Genomic DNA, 11,528 nt, shown 5'->3' with positions numbered 1-11,528 from the left:
AGTAACTGATTAGTAGTGTTTCCTATTCTGTAATCTTAGGCAACTTGAACAGTCATGTGATCGGCGTGTCTGAGTTGTCAGAGATATTATCTGACCTTTGAGTCAAGCAACACTTGAAGGCTGGCGCGTACCGGAGCCGGTTTTAGTGATGCCTTCGTTGGAAATGTGATGCACTTCGGCTCAGACATGATAATGAATCGGATCATTATCTTCTAGATTTCGGATTTCTGTTCAAGTAAAGTTTGTAAGGGACCTGCTGACGGAGAGTTTAGTGGAGCGCGGATGAAATCTTTGAATAGGTGAGACAGGTGAGTCGAGTTTATTGTCATAGTGAAAGTGTTAAAGTGAAAGCAGGTTCTGTGTGGATTATAAGAGTTTGTAATTTTATTATGTTGGTAGATACAAGCGGAGATTTAAAAAGCGGAACAATTAGCGTAAATTAGGAACTTCCTATGTCATGTTTGTCTCCTGGAACAGAAAGACGAGCAGAAACGGGGGATTTCTGAAGAAGACATTTTGTGGATATGTAAACTACTTCGGCGGATATGTAAACAAGTGAAGACGAGGCCGATAATATAATCATGTGTGACAGCGCGCGCAGCCGCGAGCTGTCAGACAGCGACGCCATCAAATCTGAAACTCCCTCGGATCCTCAGATGGGCGAATCCGCAGGGCTGTTAGACGGACAAGAACATGAAGCGAAGATCCACAAGGACAACCCGATCGAATCCGATACTGGATTTGCGGCGGCACCGAGCACTGAGAAGCGCGCGGCCAAACTTGTGGCGCGCGCGGCGTCGCTCCCAGCCAGCGCTGCTGCGCGCAGGTCCCGGTTTCAGAGACAAGCGGAAGCTTCTGAACCGAGAACAGCGACCGAGCTTCAGGAGAAAGGCTCCATCACGCCCGCCGTGCGGAAAAAATACCTAAAGGACCTGTTTTTGAACTATAACTCGTATGGTGGCCTGTCGACCATCTTATCGCTGAGGAGCGCGAGGGAATCGTCGAGGGACTGCGTGGATCCGCCGACGCTGGGCGCGGACGAGAGCAGTGCATCCTGGGTACTGGACCCCACCGAACACGCATGGATGCTCTCGATTGTGGATGGAAATTATGACACAATAACTGAGTTTCTCTTGGAGGACCGCAGTTTACTAACCAGGAAAGACTTTGTCAGTGGTTACACAGCTCTCCACTGGTTAGCTAAGAAAGGCAAACACGAGACTTTATTGAAGCTTCTCAAAGACGCCGAGAGGAACGGCTCTCCAGTGAACGTGAACTTAAAGGGCAGTGGGGGTGTTACACCTCTTCACGTTGCCGCTATGCACAACCAGTATATGGTCATAAAGATCTTAGTTGGCGCGTTTAGTGCCAGTGTAGATGCCATGGATAACAATGGGAAAAGGGCATGGCAATATCTCAAAGGAAACGCACCAGCAGAGATGAAGGAGCTTCTTGGTGCATGGGATGATGAACACACGAGTTGGCAGCTAAATGCAAACAACAATAATGCGACCTACACTGAAGGAGCGACATCAGACGACTACCAAAAGGACACAAAAGGCGTCGACACCCTCAATAGAAATAGCCTATGGCGCTTTGGGTCATTTAGAAAGTTACTCTCCCCCTTTTTATCCAGAGCTAAGAACTAAAGGACCTCGGAAACAGGCTAATTATGTACCATATACTACTGGGAATACTAAAGGTCATGCAAATATACATATTTCAAATCATCGTCAATACTGTATTGGTTTTAATACTTGAAAAGCTAACAAGTAAACATGGTCATATTTTGTATATTTGCTATTCCTTGTAAGTATGTATAATGTACATTAAATTAAAAGTAATTGCATCTAATGTACTTCAAGTTGAATCCTGGACATCAACCCACTCTCACTCAGTGCATCATCTGTGAATTAATAACTACATTACTGCACTTGAAACAGTCCGATAGAACAGACCCATTAAGCCTTTACCTACACAGTGCTTCCCTGAAATAAAGAACATAAAAATAAAAAAAAAAGTGGGCAAAGGCATTCCTTTATGGTGCGATCTTTTTATTGGTCACCAGCATTTTAAGAGTATCTGTACAAAAAATGACTTGATCCACATAACAGAGGATCTCTCCAAACATCTGGCCAGAAGCAGAGGTGGTGATGCTTGCAGGATGCCGATGTAATCAATGATGAAGAGACTTCGATTACTGATCTTACAAGCCAAGCTTCGTCCTCCTCCAGTGTCTGCGCTTGGAGTTGTACCTGCAAGCAAAAAACAAGTCCTATTAAAGCAATCCTTAACACCGACTCTTCCGTTTACATACATTGATTTGTTATACCCAAAGGGGAAGAAAAATAAATAAACCTGTGGGAACAAAGGCATGTACTGAACAAATGAAGCAAAGACCTATAAATATGCATCAAACTAAAGTAACACGTTCACAGCAGGGAAACAACCCTGCATGTGTGAATTGCAGAGCCCGGAGCATTGCAATATGTAGACCAAAAGAAAATTAATATGCTAATTATTTTAGAATAATATACAGGGAAAATTTACAGACATTACAAGTAGTCTAAAAATACTACACATTTAAAAATAGTGCATATAGCAGGCAAAATTAAAAATCAATTTAATCATATATTTTTATTACTATACTGAACCATACCAGTAGTCCAACCACCAGGCTACAAAAAAAACCCACATTTTTATAAGTAAAAATACATTTTGACTTTCACAGCCTGCAGAGTTTTTTTTAAAAAAAAGTGATATATATATATATAAATATATAAAAACCACTTCAGCCACCTGTTTCATAAAATAAGTTCCCACCAATTTCACATGATGAATTGATTTGTATAATAAATGTGTGAGACAATTAAATTAATAATTAAATCATATATGTAGAATAGGAATATAATATTCAAGTTATTGCCTGCACCCTGTGAAACAACTATCTTGCATGAAACTGGTCGGTGATGCAAAAGAAAAGGTTGGACTACACTATCAAAAGGTTTCACATGTAAGCTGCAGTGAAGCCTCTATGCCTTTCAGATCCAATTAGTGGATGTTGATAACCTGCACATAGACACCACTATAAAAGTTAAAACCAAACTTCTTGAATACATATAAAACAAGAAAAGTATATATACACGCTTCTGTTCTTCAACCAGTTGATTTAAGGTACAGCAGCATTCATTTTACATGGGCAGGTAATTAGAAGTGAAAATCCACAAACACCAGACATGAAAGCCTCTCTGATTCAGGTGCACAGTGTACATGCAGGTTATGATTTATGTCTTAAAAAAATAAATCATGCAGCTAATAAGTAAACCAACTCTAATAGCTGGATGAATGTGAAACTTTTAAAGTTGTCCCTGCTACAGAGTGAAGGTTTCCACACAGAGGTGAGAAGCTGATACTCTGAAGCAGGATGAGACTCTCAGCAGGGTAATGGCAGTCCTTCCACATAAATGAAGCACTGTAATTGCGTCCTGCTCGCATTCATTGAGTTGAATATAACTTTTACACACGCCAGAAGAGGCTACAGAGACTACAGGTTCTTTAGCAGCAGAGAAGAGAGCGTGTGTACAGAGAAGAGAGTGTGTGTATAAACCCACAGGTTTGGTTCCTCACCTGATCTTGTTGCCGGTTTTCATGCGGATCCACTGAGGGATCGGCCGGTTCTGCTTCTGCTTCTTGGCCAAGAAGCGTTTAATCCTGAAAGTCTTGTGTGACGCCTGAAACAGTGACGAGACGTGCATTAGCATGGTAATGTGAAATACCAGTAACATGAAACATCAAATGGGGAACTTTAACCGAAGTTTCATTAAACATGGACCAACAAATCATTATTTCTGGGCCTGTAAATCAAGCCGCTAGCACTCAGGTCAGAGAGACCATCTCTTTAAGCTATTTTAAACCCTCCAAAAGCGAATAGTCAGTGTAATTCTTAAATATACAGAAAAGGAACATTCTTTGACACGAATTGGTAATGAAAGATAGAATAAAATCCTGTCATTCACCAGGATGGTTACTGATTATTGCTCACCATTCTAGACACACAATCCTGGCCCCACAATGGCGGTGGCTGAAGAGGAGGAACTCCGCGGAAACGGCCGTTTTGTATTTCCGAGTGTATGGGGCGGAGCTACAGCAGCTCACAAAGACACAGCGACCCCAGGCGGCGAGTCACTGCATCGCGCTTACAGCACAGAACATCTTATCACTTATTTTACACACATTCTTTGTTCATGTGTTTTAATATTAATAAATGTATATATTTTTGCTGATGACACGTTGTTAATGCACTGCAAAAAAAAAAAAAAAAAAAAAAAAAAACGTGCAAAACCAGAAGACGTGTCCTGGCGAAAGCGTACTTCATAAAAAAAAAAAAAACAACATGGACCAACAGCTCGTGTGAGGATTTGGCTACACCGAATATATTGAGAAATTACAACTTTAATTACGTTCACATTTAGATTGAACTTTGGCTGCTTAAAATAATTGATGTTACACATTTTATAAATAAATGGCAAAACCTAGAGCTGTATAGACAAACCATAATTAAATGCCCTTTCAGTTGTCTTCTGTCCGTTTAGTCAAAATACTCCACACTTCCTCACTCAAAATACACTCACTTCCTGTCCAGCTGCTCTGCCCTACAATTCACTTCTTATCAAATTTGGTAATGATGAAAAGTGAACAGAAATGTACCTGGTATAAAATTCAGTATGGTAGAACCTAATAATAATAAATAAATTATTTATTAATAAATAAATAAAGCATTTTATGGGCTGCCATAGAGACCCACAGGTAATATATAATATTATTAATAATAATAATAATAATAATAGCTTCTATTTTTAGTGATCCACCATTATTCTGTTTGGTGTCCTACAGGAATTTCATTTCCTCTGTTTTTGCCTTTTTTTTTTTTTTGGGGTGTGTTGCCAGTTTGCAGCATACTGGCCCTTTAGCCATAAATATTCCCCATGTAAGGGTGGATAATCTCTAAAATCTTTGTATAAGTAAAATATGCATTTCTGCTTAGTTAAATTGTAAATTATTGAGTTTCACCAGAGCAAACCTTTTCCATTTACTGAAAATAGCAAAAGGACATTTATTAAAACCATACGTACTGGTAAATATGCTGTGATTTTTGACTGCTTTTAGTTGCATATTACCTCGGTCATAGTATTTATTTAAAAAAAAAAGGAAGACAAATATTTGATGCAATTTTGATTTTCATCAGGTAAAGCTTTATTTCAAAAGTAGGGAAGGCCACTCAAATCTAACAAATCCAAATATTTCCTGGTTTAAAAACAAATGGCAAAATCTTTTATAACAAAACCCCATCCCATGTGCATCTCATATTCAAAAAATATTCTCTTCAAATCAAGTCTGCAAATGTGATACATGCTATGTGTCTTATAAAGCACAGTCCTTACTGTTTTAAAACTTAAATATTGCAATGAAATAACAGTTTATTTATTGTAAATGTGTGGAACAGGAAAAGACTAAATTGGTAACCTTTTCTATCAGAAAAGCAGAATATTTGGAATAGAGTGTGTTTGATTGTGTACCAAGATTAAGGACACTTGGAGTGCTCATGGCCCAAATACTTTGGCTTCTTTCAGTCTGCCCCACTGCTCAGCTCTACTATAAGCAAACAGAAAGTAATAGGGGCTTATTCAGGCACTGTAAGGTGGCAACGTCTACTTCTGTGTCTCTGACTGAGCGCTCTTGTGAGCCACAGGAACCTCTGGCTTAAGCAGCACTGCTAAATAACCAGGATTTGCCCAGAATTCGATCTCAGAACCCTGTGGTGGGCTCTCTTCACTCTTCCCCTTTCTCTTGGCTATTTTTGGCATCCCTCTCAGCCTTCTTATCCCCAGCCTGGCCTTCTCCTGGAGCTCCTTTGTTGCGGCTTCTTGCTCCTGGCTGGTAGAGCTGTATGGCAGGGCGGTCCTGGGGCGAAAAGGAAATTTTAATGAATATACATATATTTATTTTTGCACTTTACTGAAGCAAATTAATTTACTGGTAAATACCAAGGACACTGCATTCATAGAGACAGAGAGAAAGATAATTATGTTTAACTGAAGAGCTGTAAAAAGGGCCCCATTTATAAACTTGTGCAGCATTACTTTGTTCAACATATAGATTAGTATTATTATGTTCTGGTGTCTCAGAAGGTTTGAGTAACTGTGTATTCGAATCAGGACGTTTGGACTACAGAACAACACATTTCTAAATTGTGTTCTATTTGACCATGAAGACATGTTAAAATATTTTACTAGCAATAAATAAGTTGGACGTTATTTGTTTTTTGTATCGACCACACATGCAATCTAACAGTAATACATGGTGAAAGTTGTACCTTGTTCCTTAAACGGTCCTTTTTCCCATTTTCTTCCTTTTTAGCATCTTTAGAACACTTCTCAAACTTCTCAATGTGACCAGTGAATTCGCCGGAGTTCTCATTCCTTCGCTTTTCCCACACGTATTCCTTTTTGCTCTCGTCCTCTCTCTTTTTATAGGCATTTTCTCCATCGTGACGCTCCCTCCTCCTCCGCCGCTCCTCGTCCTGCCTCTTGATTCGCTCCTTTTCTTTCTGCCGTCGCTCCCGGTCCCGTTCGCGGTCTCTCTCCCTGTCCATATCACGATCCCGATGCTCCCTGCGTCCATCTTCGTCGTATCTGCAATAAGACGAGGAACAGTGACCATTTGTGCAATACGGCTCCAAGGTAAAAGATGATTTCCAGAAATATTTGAGAACCACGATACCAATCAGTGGCATGTTTACCAGACAACAACTACCGTTTTTTTTTTTACCTTTAAGGCAAAAATAAATAAATTAATAAATAAATAAAGGGAGGTTTTGAATACAAACTTTCTAGGCTTGTCCTCTCGCTGTTCTCCATTTTGACGCTTTTTTATATCCGCTCCTCCTGGAGCTCTCTCATCCTTCAGTTTCTCTCGCTCTGGCTTCTTGGGTTTATCCTTAATCTTCTCATTTTCACTACACTCTTGCTTTTCTAGCTTCTTCAAGAGCTGGAGCAGAAAACAATTACATGGATGAAAAAAAACCCCTCAGCATCTAATTCTCTGTGCACAACAATTTAGACATCTCTAACCAAATCCATTTAAATCTAATCTCAAGTTAAATATGGAGTAATGACAGGCTATGGAGTACATATGTTCTGTTTTTTTAACGTTCCTGCCTATTTACACATTTCAACTTTTTCCTCCCAACATCTATACGTGTACTGAGCAAAATGTGGCAATTCATTCACACCATTTAAATTGGTTTCTATTGGAAAGGCTTCAAGTCATTATGTCAATAATTGTTTCCTACATTTTATGAAGGTCATTGCGCCAAAACACACTTGAAATATCTAGAAGTTAACTTGCCCGAGAGGTCTTGTGACTTGTAATGACAGTAGTGCATGATGCACATTCTGATCAAACAGACTTTATTAACCCTAGAGTTCATTATTAATCAAATAAGAAAAATGCATGTGAAAGAAAGTGTAAAAAGGTTTGGCTTGTTTGCATGCACTGTAATGAACTACTGATATTTTTGACAATGTAACACCAGATAGTGTAAGCAAACTTGTCAAATATAGTAAGAACTGAAGTCGAATTATTTCACGTACATAAAAACAGAAAAAAGAACATTTATTTCAAGCTATTTAAAAAAAATTCAGAAATTATTCTATTAGTTGTTGCACCTTAATTTTTGGCTGCTCCTCTTTAGGCTGGTCTTTGTCCTTTTCAGGTGCCTTTTCTGCTTTCTTCAATTTCTCAGCTTCCTTGCGCTTCCTTCGGTCCTCCTCTCTCCACTTCCGCCGCTCTTCATCACGTAAGCGTTTGCGCTCCAGTTCTCTCCTCCTTCTCTCCTCCTTCTTTTCCTCTCTTAACCTCTGGAAAGTGATTGTGTATTAGTATGTCTAATTATGTGTGATACAAAACTGCCCGGTAACATGCAGGCAGGGTTTAGTCAACAAATACAATTCTTTATGCTAAATTTAGTAGAAAACATTTTGTGATTTGCAGTGAAGAAGTTGGAATTGAACTCAGCATGCAGACGGACACATTTATAATCGTGGTCTGGAGCAGTTTTGGGTCATTCAGTCAAATGAACTTCAACCAGAGACATAAATTCCGACATAATGCTTACCTGCTTATTCTTAAGAAAGTCCAAAAGAGGAGTTGTTTTCTTGGCTGAGGTAAAAAAAAAAAAAATAAATTAATTAATTTAATGTTGATTCTGGAAATAATTTTGCATAAATCTATAATCAGTTATATTTTGCTGTTTAAGTGAACAATTAACTAACCAACTAGTTCCTTTGTCTTGGCCTCTATTTCTTCTAATAATGTCTCGGTGGTTGAAGTTAACTTCTCATCATCGCCATTATAGATCTCCAAAAACCTCTTATAATCAGCATCTATGAAACGTGTAGTATTATTAGCAATTAATTAACAATAGCAATCTGTTTATCTGTTTAGTTAATTTATTACCTTCTTCGATTGTTCCATTTTTGGAATCCTTTTTCTTGCTCCTCTTTTTTGCAATCTTCTGGAATGGTGCGAACTCAACAATGGCAGGGTATTCCTGTCCTTTTAGCAAAGATACCATATCGTTATTACAGGTTATACGATCACATGAGGCAAAGTTAATTCGCCATAACAAATTAATGTCCCAATAGGACATTAACATCAAAATAGTTTATTAATAAGTTTAATAGTTTATATAAAAAAAAAAAAAGGGGGGGGGGTACAAGATGGCAATTCTTTTTATATTTATATACAAACCTCGGTTATCAATGAACACATAACCATCGAAGCGGTCTCTGAAAAGAACAATGTCCTCCTGGTTCTTGAAATTTAGATATGCTCTTGCAAAGAGATGAGGGTAGAGGCTGTAAAAAAACAAAAAACAAAACATGCAATCAACTTCCACATCAGGGCTCATGAGAGAATTTTTAAACTGAATATTTCTCATTACATTTTGCTAGATTCCTACAGACACTGATTGTCTGCAGCGATGAACTTGAATGAAGAACTTTCTTTAAAATAAAAAGTAATGCTACAAATATATGAGAACTATATTGAGCTGCAACAACTAATGTAAAAATGGTCCAGTTTAATGAGTTGCAATTGTGTAAACCTTGGGACAATCGCACCTGATCTGTCGCGACTCGCGAACATCAGGCTGCGCAATCAGCTCGCGTACAACATCGTGATGGATTCAATTAAAACAACGTGAACAAACACTAAATCTAAAAGCAGCAAGTAACAGCAGCGGTAAACGAGTAAATTTTTAGTCACTGTTGTGGTTTTCAGCGAATGCTTATGCATTTGTTCATTTATCAATATATCATTCAATCATTATACAAAATGTTATTGATTATATTCTGGATGCTTATATCTTCACAAATAAAGAAAATGTCTGTAATTTGCCATCCGTAATGATCATTAAAAACAATACAAATGTTGATTTACACAATTTACACTTTGCATATTCAAATTTTTTTACAGAACGAAACAACCCAGCTTGAGTGAATTTGCTCAAGGAGAAATCCTGCATGCATTTCTCAACAAGCAGCTACTATAAGCCGTAAAAAGGCTAAATTAAAGATAGTTAAACTCAATATCTGGCGTTTGCATTTTTTTTGCATTTTTATACATAAATACCCTGAATTAGGGTTCTATATAGTTGTAAAAAAAGCACAGTAGCATCGTAAATATACGTTGTTACTGTCAACATCGGTTGTCCATGACGAACCGGACACACACCTGGTATCACTGGAGAAGAACTCGAGATAATCCACATCTGGCAGAGGCTGTAACTGCTCCTCCAACTCTTCTTTAGTCAGACTCGGAGGGAGGCGTCGGATCACAATCTGATTAAAACAGAAACCGAATTATCATCAGGACAAATCCTGCAATTTATTCAGGAGCATTAGATCTTATTCGCTTGTCTTGTGCTTTATTGTTGCCACTAAGACTGTTTTAACTTGGAGGAAAAGCAATCTGTGTGTTCAAGATTCATGTCATATGTACAAATGTCAGTGACAGTTTGTACAATAAAATTCTCAAATGAGACTAAACTACAGCAAAATTAAATATTATATAGAATGAGAGAAAGAAAAGGAAGGAAAGAAAAAAAAGGTAAGAAAAGTCATAATGATTGAATGATGGATAAAGAGATATTTACAATAAGACTTAAGAAAAAGGCATGCGGTTTAAATGATTTGTTTCTTGGGGAATGAGGAGCTCGGAATATTTCATTCTGCAAAACTGAAGCTCTTTAAATACAAAGAAACTGACAGTCAGACAAAAATAAACACTAACAACAAAAAGCTAAAATAGCTGAGTCTTTACATGTTCAAAGTATTATTATATGGACATTATACGTATAGTTTAATGCTAAATGCTGCAGTATCACTGTACTGTCTCAATGTCCGCTTAGTCTTGTGGTTTCCTGTGTTTTGTTTATTTATTTTTTATTTGTATGGTTTAATGTAGCGCCTTGTTTCGGGCTGAACTCGGTTTCTTTTCAGTGTATTTGGTTTAAATAACAATTAAAGCCTACTTGACTTCAGGTGCGTAGCGTTCAATACTATTTGCTAACTGTTCCACCAGATTAGCTCAAGATGAACATTATTCAGGTGATGTATTTAACCATGGCTAACAAACACAAACGTAATAAACGAAGCCATAAATCAAACCACCTGTTTGTTTAAACGTTTGTGCAAAACTGCGACAGGAGTGAGAATGTTGTTGTTATATTGCTCGATATTACAGCTGGGCTAAGAAGCTAACTGCTCGTAACGTAGCTATGAGCAAACCAGCTACCTTTGTCATTGTCTCCTTTTTCTCTTTATTCAGCTTCTCCGTTTTTTCATTCTCGTCACATTTGATCTCCACTTTCTTCTCTTTGGGCCGCGTGTTCTCCTTGTCTTCTTTCATGGTTCAGTGTGCAGTACTGAAGCAGGGAAGCAGTGCGGAGTTCAGACGGACTTCACCCAACTTTCTAAAGCAGTCTCTCGGTAACACAGACGGACGCTTCTGATTGGCTGCCTGGTTTCAGGCCTACCTACAAATACTGAAACATTTAAAAACGAATATTAAAAAGGAGATATAAATCTATATATAGTTATAATAACGCATTTGTTTCCACTTCTTAGCATCTTAGATGAAATAAAAAAATATATATAGATTTCCTACGTAGAAATAATGAATGCACCACACGGGGGAGCTGAACAATAATGGCGCCGTTTGCAAACCGGAAGTGGAAATCTGTGTGACGTAAGTCGGTGCGTGACCGTCAACTCAGCAGACATTTTGGTCAAAATAGGAGAGTTGCAGCTAAGCCTCTCTTACCTTCATCATGTGGTATGAAATATTGCCCGGATTAGGTATAATGACGGCGTGTTTGATCGTCCCCGGACTGGCCACTACATACATCCACAAATTCACTAACGGTAGCAAGGTGAGTGTTTACGATGAAGTTATCAGCAAATTTA

General features: G+C 38.2%; 3 protein-coding genes across 8 annotated transcripts; 1 reads left to right on the top strand and 2 right to left on the bottom strand.

Moving 5' to 3' along the window:
* sowahd (sosondowah ankyrin repeat domain family d) lies at positions 1-3,730 on the top strand. Of its 5 annotated transcripts, none has more exons than XR_014536613.1 (3): positions 1-308; positions 400-1,824; positions 1,967-3,730. XR_014536613.1 is itself a non-coding variant. In XM_083560425.1 (2 exons), exon 2 carries the CDS (start codon positions 582-584, stop codon positions 1,647-1,649), a length of 1,068 nt encoding a protein of 355 aa, XP_083416551.1. In that variant the 5' UTR covers positions 1-299; positions 478-581; the 3' UTR covers positions 1,650-1,855. The 5 variants fall into 5 exon arrangements, 3 of the variants coding, with proteins under 3 accessions (XP_083416551.1, XP_083416550.1, XP_083416549.1); XR_014536614.1 differs by having other exon boundaries at positions 2-308; positions 478-1,824; positions 1,967-2,020; XM_083560425.1 differs by lacking the exon at positions 1,967-3,730 and having other exon boundaries at positions 1-299; positions 478-1,855.
* Positions 2,034-4,199, bottom strand: rpl39 (ribosomal protein L39). The gene is made up of 3 exons (XM_083560493.1): positions 4,043-4,199; positions 3,628-3,731; positions 2,034-2,255 (listed from the first exon to the last, which is right to left on the bottom strand). The coding sequence occupies exons 1-3, from the start codon at positions 4,043-4,045 to the stop codon at positions 2,207-2,209; spliced, it is 156 nt and encodes a 51-aa protein (XP_083416619.1). The 5' UTR covers positions 4,046-4,199; the 3' UTR covers positions 2,034-2,206.
* A 1,030-nt stretch (positions 4,200-5,229) lies between these two features.
* upf3b (UPF3B regulator of nonsense mediated mRNA decay) lies at positions 5,230-11,294 on the bottom strand. 2 transcript variants are annotated; one of them, XM_083560383.1, is made up of 11 exons: positions 11,230-11,244; positions 10,858-11,107; positions 9,796-9,902; positions 8,812-8,918; positions 8,518-8,616; positions 8,334-8,444; positions 8,177-8,220; positions 7,728-7,919; positions 6,887-7,047; positions 6,374-6,692; positions 5,230-5,961 (listed from the first exon to the last, which is right to left on the bottom strand). In XM_083560383.1, exons 2-11 carry the CDS (start codon positions 10,969-10,971, stop codon positions 5,830-5,832), a joined length of 1,386 nt encoding a protein of 461 aa, XP_083416509.1. In that variant the 5' UTR covers positions 10,972-11,107; positions 11,230-11,244; the 3' UTR covers positions 5,230-5,829. The 2 variants fall into 2 exon arrangements, with proteins under 2 accessions (XP_083416509.1, XP_083416508.1); XM_083560382.1 differs by having other exon boundaries at positions 10,858-11,294.
* Positions 11,295-11,528: the final 234 nt, after the last annotated feature.

This window comes from Silurus aristotelis (genome assembly GCF_946808225.1).
Source record: "Silurus aristotelis genome assembly, chromosome: 14".
Classification (NCBI taxonomy): Eukaryota; Metazoa; Chordata; class Actinopteri; order Siluriformes; family Siluridae; genus Silurus; species Silurus aristotelis.
The sequence above is the reverse complement of the archived record's forward strand: the minus strand, read 5'-3'. Positions and strand labels throughout refer to the sequence as shown.